Source organism: Megascapheus bottae, chromosome 7 (genome assembly GCF_031878675.1).
Source record: "Megascapheus bottae isolate mThoBot1 chromosome 7, mThoBot2.hap1, whole genome shotgun sequence".
Classification (NCBI taxonomy): Eukaryota; Metazoa; Chordata; class Mammalia; order Rodentia; family Geomyidae; genus Megascapheus; species Megascapheus bottae.
The window spans coordinates 78,973,481-78,994,219 of record NC_143515.1 but is presented as its reverse complement, the minus strand read 5'-3'; the positions used below and the strand labels follow the sequence as shown (position 1 = coordinate 78,994,219).

General features: G+C 46.4%; 1 protein-coding gene and 1 long non-coding RNA gene across 5 annotated transcripts in view; one reads left to right on the top strand and one right to left on the bottom strand.

Annotated features, from left to right (window-relative positions):
* The window catches only part of Asap2 (ArfGAP with SH3 domain, ankyrin repeat and PH domain 2), a 141,923-nt gene that overhangs the window by 71,287 nt on the left and 49,897 nt on the right, over positions 1-20,739 (top strand). For all 4 annotated transcript variants that reach the window (XM_090337482.1, XM_090337481.1, XM_090337480.1 and 1 more), the window contains exons 4-9: positions 7,648-7,722; positions 8,259-8,308; positions 10,671-10,800; positions 12,916-13,001; positions 18,283-18,358; positions 18,626-18,712. In XM_090337482.1, the coding sequence (XP_090193608.1) occupies positions 7,648-7,722; positions 8,259-8,308; positions 10,671-10,800; positions 12,916-13,001; positions 18,283-18,358; positions 18,626-18,712 (504 nt within the window). The remainder of the gene's footprint in view (positions 1-7,647; positions 7,723-8,258; positions 8,309-10,670; positions 10,801-12,915; positions 13,002-18,282; positions 18,359-18,625; positions 18,713-20,739) is intronic.
* Positions 4,387-5,859, bottom strand: LOC150061116 (uncharacterized). Its single transcript, XR_016536296.1, has 3 exons — positions 5,747-5,859; positions 5,345-5,461; positions 4,387-4,467 (listed from the first exon to the last, which is right to left on the bottom strand). It is a non-coding gene; the product is annotated as an uncharacterized LOC150061116 (long non-coding RNA).

Sequence of the window (20,739 nt, the reverse complement as noted above, 5' to 3'; positions counted from 1 at the left end):
CAGGTAGTCTACCTTTCTTTGAAGCCTTGAATTTTCCTGATTAACTCTTGTGATCAAGCAGCATTAGCTCAAATTAAAAGGAAAGGAAAAACTGCTCATCTCAAAACGTCATCTTCTCACCCCCTAAGATTCTCACACATTGAACACATTAAATAAAATAAGTGATATGACACAAATGAGTTTCAAGTAAGATTCTTTGGCCATGTTCACACCAGGTAGTGAGAAAGTGATCTTTGTGAGAAGCCAGGAAGTGGAAGGTTTTAGAGGAGAGCTCTGGGGGGATCTGTTCTCTGTTTAGATTCACGGTGCTGGAACTAGATTCTGCCTGATGACTTTTAGCTTGTTCCTTAAAAATAGAGAGCTGCGTGGTTCTGGCATAAAAACAGACATGGAAATTGAACAGAAAATTCAGAAATAAATCCATACTGGTTCAGCGATCAGATTTTTGACAGAGTCCAACTATACACGTTAGAGAAAAAGATAGCCTGTTCAACAAATGGTACTGTGAGAATTGAATATCTACATGACAGACTGAAACTAGACCGCCATCTGAATTCAAAGTGGACCAAGGATTTTAATGTAAGACCTGCAACCTTGAAATTGCCACAGGTAAAAATAGAGAAAACAGTAGAACATGCTGGCATAGGTGGTAATTTTCTCAATAAAACCCCAGTAGCTCAGCAAATAAGATTGACAAATGTGATTGTATTAAACTAAAAAGCCTTCTGCACAGCAAAGGACTGGACTAATGAGACAGCCTACAGAATGAGAAAATCTTTGCCAACTGTACATCTGACACAGGATTAATAACCAGAGTATACAGGGAACTTAAAAATAACTCCCAAAGAACCTACCCGGTTAATATGTGAACAAATAAACTAATAGACAATTCTGGAAAGAAGAAGAAATGACCAATAAGTACATTATGACATGCTCAGTATCCCTGACCATAAAAAGAAATCAGAATGACATTGAGATTTCATCTCATTCCAGTGAGAATGACCATCAGCAAGAAGATAAACAACAAATATTGAGGATGCAGGGGAAAAGAAACCCTGTTATACTGTTGATTAGAGTATAAATAGTGCGGCCACTATGAAAATCAGGATGGAAACTTCTCAGTAAATTTTAAAAAATCATAGAATCCAGCTATACTGCTCCTGCTATATATTGGAATGTAGTTACAATAGCACCAAATACAGTAGAGAAACCTGTTCATTACAGCACTGTTTAGAGTAGCCAAGCTATGAAAATAGCCCTGATGCCCTACATCTGATGAATGGATCAAGAAATATAGTACATATACACAATATACTGCCTTTCAGATATTAAAAAAGAATTGACTTCAGGGAAATGATTGGAAACAGAGAGTTTCATGTTTAAGCAAACAAAGTAAGCCAAGTTCAGGACAAAGATTGTATGTGGCTACTAGACTTGAAAGATTTAACAACAATGTATAATATACACAGATTTTATATGTATCTCTGTGTGTATCATGTTTGTCATTGTGGAACTATTTGAGGTGAATGGGAGGAAGAGTGTTAGAGGGTGAGCAGTACAAAAATACATTGCGTATGTAGATCAAGGTAGCAAAATGAAACTCTGAAAGCTGTTGAAGCTTAAGGGATGTGGGGGAATTTGAGACATTTGAGAGCAAATGAGAAGTCAGTCTGATTAGAGTTCTAAATATGCAGTTGTGAAATACCATGGTTATTCACATGAATCCCTTTGAACCATTAGCATACACAGAAAAGAAAAAAAGGATCAGAATGTAAAAACAGTCGTCCTGGATGGGGATTCTAGTGGGAGGAGAGGAGGGCAAGTAGAGGGGGAAGGAAGGGAATGGGTTAAAATGCTTTGTACTGGTGTGACATAGGTAATCTGGTTTGGAAGGGTCAGGAAAGGAGATGGGTAGAGTGAGTCTGGACAGGATATGTAGTGTGAATATGTAGAAATGACAAATGAAGTTTCCTTGTACAACTAATTGATTCTAATAAAATGCAAAAGAAAATAAAAAGAGCTGGGATTTAAGAATCCTAGTTTCCACACCAATTAACCCTTAGGGCAAGGTCATCTGGCAAGGATTTACTAGATGCCTAGGTTAGAGAGACACAGCCCTTACCCAACCTGGGGTGAGTGGGCTTCAAGTTCCAGGGACCAGTGACCAGAAGGGTAAGGGGGACCTTTTTTTTTTTTTGCCAGTCCTGGGCTTGAGCTCAGGGGCCTGAGCACTGTCCTTGGACTTTCTCAAGGCTAGAGCTCTACCACTTGAGCCTCAGCACCACTTCCAGCTTTTATTATTCTATGTATGTGGTACCGAGGAATTGAACCCAGGTCTTCGTGCACGTTAGGCAAATACTCTACTACTAGTCCAAACTCCCAGCCCCTAGAGGAGACTTTTGTGAGCCAGGTAGGAAGTAATAGAAGTAGACTGAGGGAGTTTTAAGGCCAAATAAATAAAAATTCAGAGGAGCAGTAAAACATAGTGGCTTCGGTGGCCATACCCTCCTCCACTTTGCTAATCAGCTGTGGCATTACATAATGGTTTTGTTCTTGGCCTTCAGCATCCACACCTGCTGTCTGCCTGGCTGGCCAAATCACTTTATTTGTACTTGTAAGATTGTAGATATCTGACGTGGACTGGCTTATTAGACATATTCAAGTGAACTGTGGGAAACAAAGATAGGAAGAGGAAGAAAGGAGGAGGGGGGATTAACAGATTGCACACTGGTTGGCCTATAGTTTATAGCAGTGGTCAAGTGATCGTTTGTTTTCAGGTGTGCTTGTAGCTTCAGAAGCCCATTTTTTTGTAATGGTTATATCGAGTGTAAGTCAGAGTATAGGACAAAACTGATTCTTGCTTGGAGCTAAGAAGAACATTCCGAGTGGGGGCCCACGTCTTTCTTTGGAGCTTTCATCCATAAAGATTCCATTGCTCATAGAGAGGAGGCTAGAACAGCCAGAGCAAGCCCAGGGATAGTCCCCTCGTCCTGGGTGTATATTCATTTTCCTGACCATTAGTTAGTGAGGACGGTTCTTCCCCTAGCTTCTCCAACACAGTGAGGAGGATTGTGGTTCTCACCCTTCCTGCCACAGGTCTTGCTGCAGGATGCTTAGATCCTCTGCTCTTTGGCCAGGCAGAGGATGGAGAGGCCAGAGACCATTCCTGGAAAGTCTTCCCTGTAGCACATGCCTTTAGGCTGTACATGTCACACGACTGGCCCCTGAAGTTTACTCTGTTTACATTCCCAACAATGCCTTTCTTAAATGGGCAGCTTTTTTGAAGTATATTTTACTTTTAGTGAGAGCCACCAGTGACCTTCCCGTTCTCCATCTCATTCTAGGACATTCTCTCACTGTCCTTACAGTTAATCTCTTCTAGCCTTAGACAACCACTAGTCTACCTTCAGTTCCTGTTGATAACATGTGCCAGTCCTGGGGCTTGAACTCAGGGCCTAGGCACTGTCCTTGGACACTTTTTTTTTTTTTTTTTTTTTTGCCAGTCCTGGGCTTGTCTTAGGGGCTGAGCACTGTCCTTGGGTTTTCTCAAGGCTAAAGCTCTACCATTTGAGCCACAGCACCACTTCTGGTTTTTTTCTATGTACGTGATACTGAGGAATTGAACCCAGGTCTTTGTGCATGCTAGGCAAGCACTCTACCACTAGACCAAACTCCTGACCCCTCCTTGGACACTTTTTGCACAAGGCTAGCACTCTGCCACTTGTGCCCATAGTGCCACTTCTGGCCTTTTCTGTATATGTGGTACGGAGGAATCGAATCCAGAGCCTTGTGCATGGTAGATGAGCAAGCACCCTGTCACTAGACCATACTCCCAGCCCCTGTTGAAACTCTTACGAAGAAAACTTTGTGAATATTAACCAAGACTCCCTTGGTTGACCTGGTGCCCCAGCTTTTCTTCCTAGCCTTGAGGGTCCAACAGCCTCTGTGCTGCGCCCCTGCCTCCTTGCATTGCCTGGGCTGCCCTGCCCCACCAGTCTACTTATGACTTTTAAAGTCTGTCTTACATCCATCTCCTATACAACAAGTTTCCCTGGTGTGTAGGATAAAAGCAAGCTTTCATAGAAAACCCTCTGCTGTTTTCTTTATGGCGGATGGGATCTGTTTGTGGTTTACTTAAATAGGCAGCTTATTTCCTTCCCCTGATGAGGGAAATTCCTGAGGTCCTGTCTAACAGCCCCCCCCCCCCCCCGCAACCCGCCCCATGCTTCCCGCGTCTGTGTCTTCCTGCTCTCCTAAGACTGTGTCTGCCTCCTGTGTTGTGATTGGCCCTTGAGCATCTGTCCACCAAAGGCCGTGGGTTCTGTCCCAGTGCCCAGCCCAGGAATCACTCACTGCTAAAATGAATGAGGAATGAAAATGTGCTGGCTGAGCAATGGGTATCTGCAGATTGTTCGCTCTTCTCTGCATCTCCTTCCTCTTCTCTCTCCAGTAATCTCCCATTAGTACCTAAATTCACATTTGAATTAAATAGCAGATAGCCCCAGAATAGATGTAAAACGAAATGGCAATTCATATTCTTTTTTCCTTGCCATACAGAATCTCGCTTTTCCCACTCATGCACACCTTCCTACTTTCATGCCCCTCCTCTTCATCAGCAGCCTGATGGGAGGTCCCTCTCTTTAATCTTTGAGCATCTTGCTCTCTTCCCCCCACTTATGCTGTGGCCAATCACCCACTGCCTCTGGTTCCACTGCTCTGAGTGTCTGGGAGTCTGCGCGGCAGGTGACAGTCCTGGCATGCGTCTCATCCACATTGGCTCTGGCATTAGGACACAATCTGCGTGTCTATGAGGTACTGTGGCACTGTGTGTATACATACGTGAGTGAGCAGCATTGCAAGGGTCAGCAAGTGGGACAGGTATCTTTCACCACGGCCTAACTGCTTCTACCTGAAGCCCCAGGGTCCGTGAGAGGAGCCACTGCTCTCTGTAATCTGCGCTGCTGCATGTGTGCACATGGCTTAGGCATTGTTTCATCTACCTTCACAGCTAGTGTTGTCCATGAAACAGACTCAATACATATGTGATGAATGAATTGACTGATTTATATGTGCATTTGCTAAATTACATTTGGTTTTATTGGGGGGGGACATGATCTCTGCTATAGCCCAGGCTGGCCTGGAACTCAATATAGCCAGGCTACCTTGAACTTGCATTCCTCCTACCTCTGTCTCTAGAGGGGTAGGATTATAGGCTTGTGCTGCCACACCCACACTCGGATCTATCTGGTTTAAAGGTAAGTGTAGATAATTCAGGTTATATCTGAAGTCTCTATAGCTGTCCCTCAGGTTCTAGATGCTCAGAAAATATTAAAGCATGATTTACCCCGCCAGTGCTGTTTGAGCCTCATCCTCAGGCACGGTGGGGTGGGTAGAATGTCTCACAGGTGGGCACATACCTCATCAGGTCAGTCAGCTGGGAGCAGGCAGGACCTGCCAAGTGCTGGAAAATGGAAAGAAAAGAAAACATGAAGGGAGTTGTGGGAGTGATGACTTCCTGAGGTCATACTGGGCTGCTTCGTGGGGCAGTTGATCCTTCAGTTTCTACTCAAATGAGTTACGGACCCTGACAGTCCGTATATGGGGTAGATTGAAGATGGGCGTCACATCCGGGAAGCAGAGTTTAGTAGGCTGACTGTGTGGATGGAAAGAAGCAAGCAAAGAAGACGAATTGTAGAAGGTCCTAAATTCAGGAACAAGAAGTTTAGTATTCATTAGAGACACAGACCCAGGTGAGCCTGGCAGCTGTGACAGAGGAATTGGGACAGGCAGAGACAAAGAGCCCTTGACAGGGAGCAAAGAAGCACCAGGCCCCAGTTAGGCCTGTGATGTGGGGACTGTATGTATGGAAGGGCCTGGAAGACAAGACAGAACTTGGTGTAGCATGGCTGTATGTCATGATGATGTGCTGGCTGGTGGGGGGGGGGTCAGTAGCAAGGAACATGCCAAGAGTGCCACAGAGCGGGATTGTGGGGGCCTTGCTGAGCAGTTCCCATGGAGACCCAGGTGTGCTCGCTCTTAGGGATTAGTTATGGCGGGCCTGTTATTGTGTTTGCTGTCACCCATGGACCTCACCTTAAATGGATTATTTGTCAGTTTCTCCTTTTGGGCAACCCTCACAAGTCACAGCAGATGATAATTCGCCCTGGAGGAATGCCAAGTCCAGCAGGACAAAGATTGACTTTAGTGCTAAACAAAAATGACTCAAACGCTTCTGGAGCCGCAGCCATTCATTTCTTGTTTGGGAGAATTGGTTGTTGGGCAGGTATTATTTATTATATACCCTAACAGTATTTTTCAGGCAAGTTTGAAAATGTCATGCTCTGAATAGTGGGGAAATCACCTCTATCGCCTTAAATTATTGCCTGTGTTATCCTCCTAGTGAAGGCAATTGTACTAAAAAGAAAGTGCCTTGACTTGATTTTGACAACAAATGTGGAGGCTCCAAAGTCCCAGATCCTGGCCCTCCCCTGCTCTCTTGTGTGATGGGGACATAGCGGCCTGCAGGGCCCAGTGCTTGCTGGCGCTCGTCAGGCTCTGTTCCCTCTGGAGAGAGAATCTTGGGTCAGACTGTGTACCTGGACCTTCTCCCAGCCAGAGCACTGCAACTTTGATTTTTAAAAAGTGTGTGTGACAACCTGGTTTGCTATGACATAACTAATTAATGAGTGTGCCCTGAGTGTGCCAGGAAGGCTGAGTCCATTCAGTTGAATCTAGGGTGCCCCATCGCGTATCAGCGAGGACACCCAGACTCCTCCTGCCTTTGCTGTCTTTGGTTGTCTCCTTTTCCTGTGTTAGCCCACATACATGTAGCCCTCCCTCCCCCCACCTTCCTTCTCCCTCCCACTCACACCTTCACCTAGTCACCCCCCCCCAGACACACTCTAGTCATACCTCCCTCTCACACTCATTGCTGTCTTCACAGTGACAGTGCTCATTCTCTCACTGACATCTGCTCACTCACTCACATACTCACTTCTCCTCATACCAGCGCCCACTCCTGGCTCTTCCCACAGATGGTTGCCTGCCTCCATGTTGGCAAGGCAATGTAGAATAGGGTGGGGGCTGGGAAGCCAAGGGAATAGGTTGTAGTTTCTTTTCTTCAAGGCTCTGCAAAGTGATTTTTGCTTTTTTTCTTCTGTCAGTTGTGGGGCTTGAACTCTGGGCCTGGGTCTTATCCCTGAGCTCTTCAGCTCAAAGCTAGTGCTCTGCCACTTGAGGTGCCACCTCAAGTGCCACTTCTGGTTAATTGGGGATTAGAGTCTCATGGACTTTGATGCCCCAGCTGGCTTTGAACCACAATCTTCAGATCTCAGCTTCCTGAGTAGCTAGGATTACAGGTATAAGCCACTGATGCCAGGCCAATTTTCACTTTTTATTTCTACTTACTGTTATTTCACAAACTTACATTGTGAAATATTTACACATATGAGCATTCATTTAATATATCTTGTGAAATAAAAAGATAAGGAGTCTGAGCGGGAATAAGGCTATCCTTTTGTGCTGGTCTGGTCTCACCAGAAGGTTAATAATTATTGAATGTCCTCCAGTGTGCTTGCTGTGACTACTTTAGATTAAAAATGGAAGTGAATTTTTTTTAAAAAATCATCTTTTGCTTTTATTTTTTAGATTCAGAATATGAACAACATCATCTCCTTCCCTTTGGACAGTTTGCTGAAAGGAGACCTGAAAGGAGTGAAAGGAGTATGTACTCACACTCCTGCTCTTCTGGGTGCTCTTACACCACGGGGCTTCGAGGGGGAGGGGATGTGGGGCAGGCTGAGCCCTTGGGACACCTGAGACCTTCAGCTGCATCTGCACATGATTTGTGGGTCTTGGCCCATCTTGGGGACTTCTGCTGAGACCTCTCAGTCTCAGAGACATACACTGAAGCATTCTCAAGTTGATATCGTTTCAGGTTTAATTGTACACCTAGGGTAGATAGCAGTTTCCAGGTGATAGGGTCATGAGTAGGACAGCTGGGAGACAGACATTGCACAGTGGCTTTGTTTTTGTGTACATTTCATGTACTCTGTAATAAATACCATAAAAGAGAAAAATGCCACCTCACCCATGGGCCTTATTAAAAGCCTGTAGTCTCATTTTAAAAAAATTTGCACGATATTCCATGGATCATTTATTACAGAAATTAATGCTTTGTTCAGGACTGGCTTGGGACAAGGAATTTTGTTGCCCAGAAGTTAATGATTAGTTCTTAATTGTTGCCTCTTTGTTTATAGGATCTGAAAAAGCCCTTTGATAAAGCTTGGAAGGACTATGAAACAAAAATGTGAGTGTTTTCATTTTAAAAATTGTGTGTAGGTTACTTGAGATTTCAATTTTAAATCAAACTTTATTGCTTAAAGGGGTTGTCTGAGTAAGCAGTAATCCAGGGAAGAGTTTACATAATGCCTGCATGCCTGTGTTTTGTTGGGAGACAGATCCTAATGTACCCGGCATCTGCATTCAGAGGTGGTGGCTTTGACCCCGAGCTCTCTTGTCTCTTCTTGGGTAGGATCATGTTGGTTTCATATTCGGGCAAGTTCACTGAAGGATGTGGAAGCCAGTTTTCCTTAGGAAGTATTCCTTTCTTTCTTGTTTTTTTTAATGTTTTCTGCCTTTCATTACCACTTAGGACAGCAATGCAGTTTTCAAACTTGGTCTTCCTGGTGATTTTTAAAAACCATCTGGTTTTAGCTGTAGGTTCTTGTACCTTTGAAATACTAGCACACATGAGTTTAGAAAGATTCAACTTTCCTTGATTGCTTCACCTACCCAGAACAGAAGATTGCAAGTGGGCTGGCTGATTGACTCTTGATGCTCTAGCTGACTTCAGGAAGTTTTCACATTTTCCTTCCCTGCTTTTCCTTTTAGGGTAGGGAGAGTCTAGCTAGAATAGAGCTAGCCCTTGTGGTACTGTTTAATTACTTTAAATACTGGAAAAATAGAAAATATTTTTAAAATATCTCATGTTTATGTTGTGATCTCTGTGCCTTGGGGAAATGGAGAGTTTTCTGAAATGAAATAGAAACTTTCAGAGAAAGCCATCTGGTGAATTGAGATGTGTTAAGAGGAAACCACTTCACATGTAATCCTGAGTGTTTATCTGGGCCCTTAACAAGCTTGTATACTCTCACTAGCGAAGACCACAAAGCTGGAATCAACCAGCACCCCTTTCATATTCGTTCTGTAATGGAAATGTTCATTTTCCATGCTGGGAGCTGCTTGGACCCAGGCGTGGAGTTCCACCGGTGGTGTATCCCCTCATATCAGCATGTGCAAACTTAAATCAGAGGACCTCCCAGAGTCTGCTGACCCAGAGAGACTACCAGCCAGTTATCCCTGGCGCCTTCAGCACCCTTTATGCATGGCCAGTTGACTGAAGTCAACATTCCTGCTTCACAGATAGGAAACCAAGCCCCAGGAGTGGCCGCTGCTCACCTGTTAAGTGTCCTGAAGCAGGACCAGGAGATGGGTCTGCGGACTTCCCTCCAGCTGCTTCCACTGCCCCTTTCCCCCCCCCCCAAGCCTGCACTGTGCTGCTCTTGTGGGCACTGGACTAGCGTGGAGAGGAGCTGCTGGAGAAGACGGCCAGCAAGCGGGCCTCTGCTCCTGAAGGACAGGCTTAGGAAGCCATCCCACCCTGTGCAGTTGTGGAAGCGGTAGGGGCAGGGTTACCCACAAGACCACAGAATCTGGGGAGCCATGGTCGTCCGTTGTAAATGTCAAGTGCGTAAAGAAGCAGTTCTTTACCCAGTAAGTACTCTTTATCCATTCCCAAGAGGCCTTGTGCTGTGTGCCAACTGGGTTTAAGATGTGGTTACGATTCCTGGGCATAATCAACTGATTATTCAGAGCAGTTGTGTGTGATGAATCCTCTCAGGAACCCCAGGCAGCCGGTTTTGTCACTGAATGGCTTTTAAAGAAGAAGCCACCTTGTGTCTCCAAGTGCCATCTTGAGTCTTTGCAAAAAGTGCCGTCTTCAGTCTCCCTGCAGGAAATGCCTTTCTGGCCTTCCTGACAGCCCTTCATACAGAGTATTTCCTGTCACCTCTCTTTAGTCTCCTTTCCACAAAACGAAAAACAGGTCCCAGTGCTTCAGAGTTGTAGTGCTTTCTTTTACCTGATTGTTCCTGTCGGGATGTGTTCCAGCTGGTCCATTGGACTTAAACTGTACCCTTGACATTTGTGGGGTAGGGCTCAGCCTGAGGTCAGCATGCTCAGGGCCATAAGGAAGGACAAAATGAGCTGGGAGACTCTGTAGAGCTGGACAGTTGGTAGGCAGAGGCTGGAAAGCCCGGATAACATCCCTGGTTCAGACGACAAGGAGAGAGCCACAGCGGGAGCTGAGAGAGGAAGGGTGGGAGGGAAGTGTGAGTGTGTGCGGATGGATGTCTACCTCCTCTGACCAGATGGACTGAGCAGGTGCTTAGAAAGTCTGTTGAATGAGCAGCGAGAAGGCCAGCTCTGATGTTTTTACGACAGTGGACAGTTTCCTTTTGAGAGACTTAAGAGGCTGTCTTGTTCTAGAACATGCAGAGAGCGTTTGTCTCAGCAGCCTAGGGGATGGGAATGACCACTTCGAGGCTGTCCAGGACAGGGACCCCTGTCAAGAGGCTTCTTGCTTTATCCTTGCTTTTCTTCACACACAGAACCAAAATAGAAAAGGAGAAAAAGGAACATGCCAAGCTCCACGGGATGATACGGACAGAAATAAGCGGTGCTGAAATTGCCGAGGAGATGGAGAAGGAGAGGCGGTTCTTCCAGCTTCAGATGTGTGAGGTGAGATGCTGGGAAGGCCCGCCCCCTGCCACATCAGGGCTGCAGTGGGGCCCCATTTGACCCACACCCCAGAGACATCATCTGCGCCCAGACCTATAGCCTCAGATCAGACACCAGATGGATTTCTGGACTCCATTTCTGTAGCGACACCTTAGTCTCCTGGTGACAGAATTAGGTCACTCTGATGTCAGTCTTTTATTGAAAGTGGAGAAAACATAATATCCTTTCTGGCTTCATACACTCTCAGATGGGCCTCCTCTCCCTTGAACCAGCTAAAATACGTAGTCCTCAGGTATGTCTTAATGAGGCGCCTGGGCTCCCCTGTGCTGTTGCAGTCGGAGACGGGCAGGGCTGAGGAGTTGGCACTCCAGGACATCCTCTGCCAGGGGAAGTGCTTCCTCCCAGGCTTCATCTGCTCTGTGCTAGTGCCTGGGGATAGGCAAGATCAAGATGCAGGAACACTGAGAGTGTTCCTGCAAGGTCAGCAAGGTCAGGGCCTCTCTGATCCTAGAGGCAGGCCTTTGGTCAGTGAAGCCCAGCAGTGAAATAGCACCCCCCTAGCTGGGTTTTCCTTCCTGACCACCCCAGCACACCCTGTGGCCATGGATGGCATTGGTGACCCTTTGTCAGCAGCATACTTTCACAAGTACGGACATGAATCTTCTTTTCATCGTCATCTCTATAAACTCTTCTGAATATCTTTGTGTGTGTGTGTGTGTGTGCGCGCGCACGCGTGCGTGCGTGCACGAGCGCGTGTGCCGCATGTGTGATAGGGCCTTAACTCTGGGCCTGGGTGCTGTCTTCAACTTGAGGCTACTGTCCTACTCCTGGAGCCATAGCCCTACTTCCCGTTTTCTATTGAGTGATTGGAGATAAGAGTCTTTTGTGCCCAGGCTGGCTTTGAACTGTGATCCTTAGATCTCAGCCTCCTGAGTAGCTAGGGTTACAGGTGTGAGCCACTGCGCCGGGCTGAATATTTGACTAAGTTCCTGTAAGGAGGATTTCTGGGTCAAAGAGTACCTGCATTTTAAGATTTGATACATTGCCAAGCATTTTATTAGCAATTGTATCATTTCGATATGTTGCCAGCATCCAATTAACCAGTGAGTATATCTCAGAAGGAAGAGGGCATGCATAAGTACAAGTGGTTGGAGAGAAAAGGAAATTGGTAGCTGTGGTCTGTGCGTAACTGTGGCCTCCTCACTGGTGAGAGATGGGGAACAGAGGCTGTGCTGGATGTTCTCAGGGTTCTCTTTGAGGACACTTGCAGTGAGGACAGGGGGAGATGGTATGTGCTTGGCCTTGGAGAAAGGATAGTGCCTTTCTTGTTCTAGTTTTATAGGTCCCTGGGGCCTGCTGATAGCTTGTCCTTAATGAATTCTCTGCCTTCAGAATTGCTTGAATTTATTTTAATTTCAAATTTAGTTGGGCACTAGTGGCTCACGCCTGTAATCCAAGTTATTCAGGAGGCAGGGTGAGGTCTAAGGATTGTGGTTCAAAGCCAGCCCAGACAGGAAGTCTTTGAGATTTTTAGCTCCAATTAAGCACCAGAACACTGGAAATGGTGCTGTGGCTCAAAGTGGTAAAGTACTAGTCTTGAGCAAAAGTGCTCAGGGACAGCGCTTAGACCCAAGTACAAACTCCACAACCAACCAACAAAATAAAATGTAAATGGTCACCTGAAGGGAGGTTAGCAGTGGGAGGAACAGAGACCTCAGCTACAGAATTGTAGCCGTCAGTGTAAGTGATGTGCTTCCTCAAGCTAGGGCCCAGGCACAGAAGTGTGTGCCTGTGGTGACCCAAGGTGTTTAGAAACGGCATTTGGCCCTGTTGCCCTGCCCCCTCCGCAGCCCGGGTGAGACCTCGACCTGGCAGGATGCAGTAGTGTCTGATGTGTGGGAGTTCCTGGCTCTTAAAACTTTTGATCATTCAGATGGCGCTGAAAGAAACATTTAATTATGGCACTCAGAAGCTATTAAGTGTTTGCTAGGAACTTTGCCCTTTGTAAAGGACATAAAACAAATGGAAGAAAAAAAAAACCCGTCTTTCTGAAACTTCTGTTCAGCTTATGAATTCTACTCATTTCTCTGTTGGTCCCTCTTTGTTTCTAAACAGTATCTGCTGAAGGTCAATGAAATCAAGATCAAAAAAGGAGTGGATTTACTCCAAAATCTCATCAAATACTTCCATGCCCAGTGCAAGTAAGTCTCTTTTCTTCTTCGCAGTGGGTTTGAGCCCCTGGTAGGCAGTAGTGCTGTGTGCAGGAGTGTACACGTCCACCTGGAACCCCGTGGAGAGGAATGGAAAACCAGAGTGTGCTCCCCAGGTGGACACTGCGAGCGGGCCGGAGAAGGGACGCCAGGCCCACAGAGCCCCTGCCGTAAGGCTCAGGCATTTTACAAGTTGGAATGAGTGAATTCATAGGGCCCTGAAGCAGATTGGTGGTTGGCACAGACAGGGCAAAAGAAGAAAGGGGAATGACTGCTAATGGCCATAGGGTTGCTTTTGGGGCGGTGAAAACATTCTGGTGTTAGTGTTGATTGCACACTTGGTGAATGTATACTACTTCTAAATGGCCGATTGTGTGTTGTTGTTTTTTTTTTTTTTTTTGCCAGTCCTGGGCTTGAGCTCAGGGCCTGAGCACTGTCCTTGGACTTTCTCAAGGCTAGAGCTCTACCACTTGAGCCTCAGCACCACTTCTGGCTTTTTTCTATGTATGTGGTACCGAGGAATCGAACCCGGGTCTTCATGCATGCTAGGCAAGCACTTTAACCACTAGGCCAAACTCCCGGCCCCCGATTGTGTGTTTTGAGAATTACATTTCCACAAAGGTGAAAATATGTGCCATATTAAAAAAAAACTACAGTGATTGCCAAATTTGTTTATTTGATTTTACTCCATAATGTCAGAGGTCTTTGTTACAAGAGAAAAGAGAAGGTGTTCATACAGAGTACTAAGAAATTTCTTTCATATATTTCCGGTGCAATGAGGCTATGAATGTCGAGAGAGAGAGAGAGAGACTTGTGTGCTGAAGTACTGCACTCAGCTTTGCTCTAGACATCAGCCCCTTCCAGTCTCTCCTTGCTTGTGCCCCTTGACCTTGACGTCACTGGGTAAGCACACCACGGCTCATTCTCTCACCTGACCAGTGCTCACCACACATGTTTATGTCAGGCTCCATGTGAGGTACTAAGATAGAGTGATGCACAGTATGGGCATAGTTCTCAGAGAACAAGAATTAGATGTTGACAGCTAGGCATGGTAGTACATACCTGTAATTCCAGCACTTAGGAGACAAAGGCGGTAGACTTGAGAGTTCCGGGCCAGCCTCTTTAAAAATAAAAAACTTGATTTAGACAAAGGCTTAGAGTAAGATCTTTTTTTTGGAGTGGGGGGGATGGGTCATGGGGCTTGAGCTCTGGGCCTGGGCTCTTCAGCTCAAGGCTACTCCCCTACCCCTGAGCCACAGCCCCAGTTCCCGTTTTCTAGTGATTCATTAGAGATAAGAGTCTCACATTCTTCTGTGCCTGGGCTGGCTTTGAACCGTGATCCTCAGATCTCAGCCTCCTGAGTAGCTAGGATTATAGACGTGAGCCACTGCGCCCAGGCTAGAGTAAGGTCTTTATTTTTCCTTCTTTTCTATTTTGTTCATTATTACGTTCTCCAAACTCAGACACAGTGCCTGACGCATAGTGGGTACTAAAACACTTGAGTTCCCTGTAGCCCTATTCAAGAGACATGTACACTATGGTCTATGAGAAAAGCCAGGAGATAAGGTGTGTGTGTGTGTGTGTGTGTGTGTGTGTGTGTGTGTGTGTGTGTGTGTGTGTGTGTATGTAAGTGTGTAAATACTCCAGGCACAGTCCAAGTCTGAAGCTGGGAAAAGGCCCAGGGTAGTTTGAGAATGGTGAAAAATACAGCTGGACAAATAAGCCTTAGAGACATGACCTCAGGTTCTGGACCAGGGACCAGATTCAGAGTCTTAGCTCAAATGTGGTGAGGGGCTCTGGAATAGTATTTCGGGGAGTGGGGGGGGAGGGGTGCTGGTCCTGGCATTCGAACTCAGGACCTGAGTGCTTGTCTGGTCTAGCATGGAGCCTCTACCCTCAGATCTCAGCCTTCTAAGGATTACAGAAGTGAGCTGCCCAGCCTCCCCCCTAGCCCCTGCAATCGTTTTAAGCACAGGATTCATTTCCTCAGAGCTCCTGTGGTTGCCAGGACCTTCTTGAGGTTCTGGTGATCCAAGAAGGCAGAAAACCAGGTTCTTTCCCATGAGCAGATATTGAATTGAGTTTGTGAAAAGTACAGGTGACACGGGCATGAAGGGTGAGGTGAGAAGGATCGGATGGGACAAGAGTGGATGCGGGCTGTTGCTGAGGCAGCTGGCTGGTGCTCCAGTACAGCCTCAAGACGATGTTACAGCTGGACTGGTCACAGTCCAGTGAGAGTAGGGAGGTGGGGTAGCTGGAGAAACCTTTCAGGTCAGATTGCAACATACCTGTGGACTCAACTTCTCCAACACGGGTCTTACCCCAGGCTGTTGTGTCTTGTCACACATTGTTCCTGTTCCTAGAATGTCATCCCCAGCTCTACTTTCCCCTGGGGCCCTGTGCCTGGATCTTGCATGCCTCGACAGACTCGTCTGGTCTGTCTCGCCTGACCTGGGCCTCTGCAGAGTTCTCTGTGGTCTCCTTAATGGAGCCCTCTTCTGTGTCTCTGTCACCTGAGGGACTGTTGACTCGTAGAAAGGCTGTGTCATCGTCATCTCCAGGGCATGTATGTGTCACAGTGACTCGTAAGGTCACCTCGAGCACACTGCTGTGGGTTTTCACTGCTGCTCTGCCTCTGTGCAGTTGAGGAAAGAGCTGTGCTGAGGGTGCATCTTCCAGTGGAGAGCATGCTGGGGAGAATTTCCAAGTTGTGCGCTTTGACCGAGGCATGCCGATCCCCACCCCCCGTTCCTTTGGAACAGTGATCTGATACGAGGTGATGTAGGAAGTGGGTCGTTTCCTCGCTGACGGTTTATTTTTAGGAAGAAGCTATTCTGGGATTTCCTTTTTCTTCTTTATTTTGCCCAAACTATCAGTTGGGTAGCAACACATCACTTGTGGACAGTGAATGAGTTGGCCTTATATGGACACGAGCTCAGTAACCTTTTAAAATACAAATCATCTACTGCTTCCTTCATGGATGAGAGAGAAAGTGTGTGTGTGTGTGTGTGTGTGTGTGTGTGTGCACATGCGAGTGTACATGTGCATGTGTATATGTACCTAACGTGTGTGCGGTGTGTGCAGTCCCTCACACTCCATGCTTCCCAGGTCAGTTGGGCAGCTTTCACTTTTTTTCCCCCCTGGGAGTTTCTGTTTATTTTATATTTTTATTGTTATTATAAAGGTGCTGCATAGAACGGTTGCAGTTAAATTAGGTAAAGAGTGCATTTCTCCCTCTCCGGCTCCCTCTCCCTTGACGCCACCCTGGGTGTGCATGTTCCGCTCCCCAGGGATGCCTCTGTCTATCTGCTGTGATTCTCTTGTTTCCTATCCTAGCTCCCTCACTCTCTCCTGTTTTGGTTCCTCCCTCTCCTTTTCTTTCCACCAGAATTTAAAGTGCTTAAAGAAATGATAACATAAGGGGAAAAAAAACTGAAGAAAACACAGAAACCAGTTGAGTTCATGACTAATGGTGCAGAAAGACCCAGTGGCTTTGGCCCAATCCTAGCACACACATATGGCTAGGTCACTGTGACATGGCTGCAATCACTAGGCCAGAAGCATGATCTATATTCAGGGGGAAAAAATAAAATAAAAAACTGCGCCTACACTCGTACATTGGAAGAGTGAGGGGAGAGTATTCTGACAGCCTAGTTTAGTCTTGATGTGTCCTGTCAGAGATTTGTGACCATGCCCTTGTCTGTGTGCGGTCTCCTCCTCCTTGGCATTGCTCTGCTCCTGACACACCTGTGGGGAAGTCCTCCAGCATCATGGCTTAGTTTGAAAGGGATGTAGGGTCCCTGAACACAGGGTCACTAGAGCTGCGCTGAGTCTCTTCTGTGTCCACTGGGCTGGTGGGAGTCAACAACTCCCCTCTTTCCCAACCTCCCTCTTTTTTTTTTTCTTTCTTTCTGGTGCCATTCACTATGGATTCTATGCCATTCCCACCTGGAGGGTGTGTGTAATGGGAAAATTATATGCTAAATATTAATCACACTCGTAACTGTATACTCGCAATTGTGACAAGGTTTTGAAGCAAATGGGGAAATATTCTAAGAGAATATACAAAGGATACCTCTTAAAGTGGGGCACTGTGCAAGGCCAAGTAATAAGGTAATATTTTCCTTAAGAGTGAGTGGGGACAGCCTTTGAAGTAGGCACACTGCAGCTAGAGGCCATTGGAGAACAGAAGTAGTGTATGCAGGGGACTAGAGGCAGGAAGAGTGTGGCTGGGGGGGAGGTGGGTGCACTGGTGTATTTGGAGCCAAGTTGTAAATGCATCAGCTTGGTTCTGGAGACTGGTGGGCAGGCACAGCGCTGGGTGGGCTCCATTCCGTAGGCGCTCCAGCCAGGCCTCTCACCAATTTGAGCTTCATCCTGAGCCCAGTGGGAAAGCTTTGTTTTCTTTCCTCCCAGCAGAACCATAGACAGCATTCATTGGAGACAGTAGTAAACATTGGCAGCTGTTGCTGCAGAAGATGTGGCCAGCTTCTATTGTATTTCCTCAGTCTTTTATCACACAGAATTGTAGCCTTAAAAAATATTCATGTCGATTTTTGTCCTTAAGTTCTCTAACTGTGCTTTCTTGCTCTGCATATGGAGCCTGGCCATTTGGGTATATCAGAATTGTCTCCCTCCACCCCTTATATGCTTCCTTTTTTCTCCTTGTCTGAACCAAGAGCCTCTAGATCTTAACCTTTTGAGTAGCTAGGATTACAACATGTGCCACTGGTGTCCAGATGGATGTTGCATCTTGAAGAAGATTCTCTAGGTCTGTGGCCTTAGACCCTTCTATTTGGATGCTCAGAAGAGACCTGGTAGAAATCCCAGCTGCCACAATCAGGAGACTTCTGTTTCGATTATAAACTGGAAATTGACCTGATTTTATGTGGGTCAAGAAAAATCACAAGTGCTTGGGCTCATGAGATTCCTTTTTCTATTCATTTCTCCAAAATTTGGGTGACAGTTTACTCTTGTGTTGCCTGATATTTTCAGCTTTCCTCTATGCGACTCTCCCCAAAGAGTAATGACTACAGTTGCTTTCCTGTGAAGAAGTTGTCCTTCATCTTAAAAAGATAGAAATGGTGGAGGTGGGATCGTGGTCCAGTGATAGAGTGCTTGACTCGCATTTATGAAGCCCTGGGTTTGTTTCCTCTGTTCTACATAGACTAGCTTTGAGCACAGACAGGCTCAGGGACAGTGCCCAGGACTGTTCAAGCCCTAGTACTGGCAAAGAAAAACCACAATCTCTATTTCTTCTCTCCCCCCTCAGTTTTTTCCAGGATGGACTGAAAGCAGTCGAGAGCCTCAAGCCTTCCATTGAAACCCTCTCCACTGATCTTCACACAGTGAGTAGCTCCTCTCCATGCAGCTTGCAGTTCCCTCGGGGATTTTTCTATTAGCCATCACCTGTGGCCAGCACATTCCACTGGGGCTCCTTTGGTGTGTTCAGTCTCGTGTGTGCATGCTGTCTTGCTGAGAAAGGAAAAGTCCTATAGTACCAGGAGGCTCTGGGGGGAAGGAGGAAGCAGTCATTGCTCCTAGAGAAATGCTGTGACACCACACGGCACTGAGTTCCAGTCTTAACTTTTCCCTGCTTTACTTGATTTTCAAAGATCAAACAGGCCCAGGATGAAGAACGAAGGCAGCTAATACAGCTCCGTGATATTTTGAAATCAGCATTGCAAGTTGAACAGAAGGAGGTGAGGGGATTTAAGATAGAAGGATCTCTGCGCCTGGGGGCTTTGGACTGAGGAATGTAGACTGCAGGGATTCCAGGGGCCTGCAGTTCACTCTGGGACCATCAGGAAGCATCCGAACATTTAGTTCCTCATGTTGCAATTGAGTTTCATGAACCATCTTTTTAAATATGTCTACTTCCAGGGAAGCATCTGCTTCCAGTCAGTGGGCCTCCGGGCTTGGTGGGAGTCTTTCTCACTCTTGTTCGTTGCCAATGGTTACCATGTCTCTGTCACATTGACTGCTTCCATTTGTGCATTTGCCGTGTCCCCGAAGTTGCCCTGCTATGACATGTGAACTTTGTGCCTTGGAATAGGCACAGAACAGGTGACCGACCATCTGGGTCTCTCAGCCAGAGACTGTGTGCTGTGTGTGAGTGTTAGGCTAGGGTTGGTAATGCATGCCTGTAATCCCAACATTTGAGAGGCCAAAGCAGGTGAGTTTTGATTTCCAGACATAGCAAGACCCTATTTAAATAGAGAGAGAGAGAGAGACAGAGAGAGAGTGAGTGTGTCAGTCTGTGGTTACATCTGATAAGCAGACATCTGTAGTTGTTTTTTTTCCCCATTTTTCATGCAACACATTTTCTTGTGCTCACACGTCACCAGAACAATTTATGGAGTTTAGGGATCATAAATTAACTTTTAAGGATAATTTAAGATGGTATATTCACTACAGTGTGAATAGTATGATGTAATTTTTTTTTCTTTATTGCCCTTGAGGTAAGAATCTTACTATGTTGCCCAGGCTGCCCCTGACCTCCTGCTCAAGCAATCCTCCTGTCTCAGCATCTTGAGTAGCAGGATTTTATGCGAATGAACTATAGATTCACTTCTCGCCAATAAAAGACTCTCTAAATGTATTTATAGCATTTAGACAAGCAGCTAGGTAACAATGTAAAGTTCCCTGTTGGTAATGTGCTGAAAGTTCTTATACTATAACTGAATATTGTTGTTTCTCTCCCAAATGCACTTACCTTTTGTGACCGAAGTCTAGGAGAGTAAGTAGCCCAGTATTTGGGAAGTCTTGCATGTGTTGTTCATGAACTTGAAAAAGTGTATAATTCTTCTTCATGTATCACGATGGCCGGTAGCCTTTCCTACAAAGAGCTCAGAGTGTGAATGCACAGTTACTAATGCCGGATAAAGCTTCTGCAGTTATACTTCACACTTGTGCTGTGGTCCGTAGTAAGGATGAAGCAGTTTATTCCTTCCCTTCTCACCCACTGGATGCCCTGCTGCTAACCACCCCAGCCAGAGTGATGGGCTTGCTTGTCACTCAGCCCGTACCTGTAGGCTGTGTCTGTGTCTTTCTTCAACGGTTCCATGAGGGACCTGAGGAAGCCTCCTCTGTCCCAGGTGTCAGGAAGGGGTACTAGGTCACAGGAACTGCATAGTATCTTCCTTTCACCTTAGGGAAATCCAGACGCAACGATTTCAGATTCTCAAACACGGAATTAGAACTTGAAGAAGAGAAAATGGTGGCCGCATTGAGAGTAGAAGGGGCAGGCACTAGGTGGGGGCCCATGTGCCCCCGAGGTGGTTGACAGCTGCATCCAGGCCAGGAAGCAGGGCTGTGGAAGGAGGGAGGAGCAGCCGGCCATCAGCCCTCAGAGCGCAGACGGGGTGGTCAGCAGTGGTATGGAGTTAGTTTGGGAGTGCTGGTCCTGTCAGAGCTGGTCATTTCAGCATTGCGGAAAAGTGTAGCCGACATAGCAGCACAACTCAGAAGTTTGATGGCTTACAGGAGCGTCACGTGGACCTTCTTCCTCCTTCTCTGTTGGTGCCTGGTGAGGCCTGTGGGGAGCAAGTTCTCAGGTTCCTGGTTGTTAGGTTGTGATCCTGGCATCGTTTTCTGCCTTGCTTTTCGGCAGTGACAGTCAGTAGCTTGGACAGCCTACGGGCTGATGGAGTGATCTGTAAACGTGAATAAGTTAACACGTGTTTTAAAATGATTTTCATGATTGGGACTCTGTCTTGTTTCCTTCACA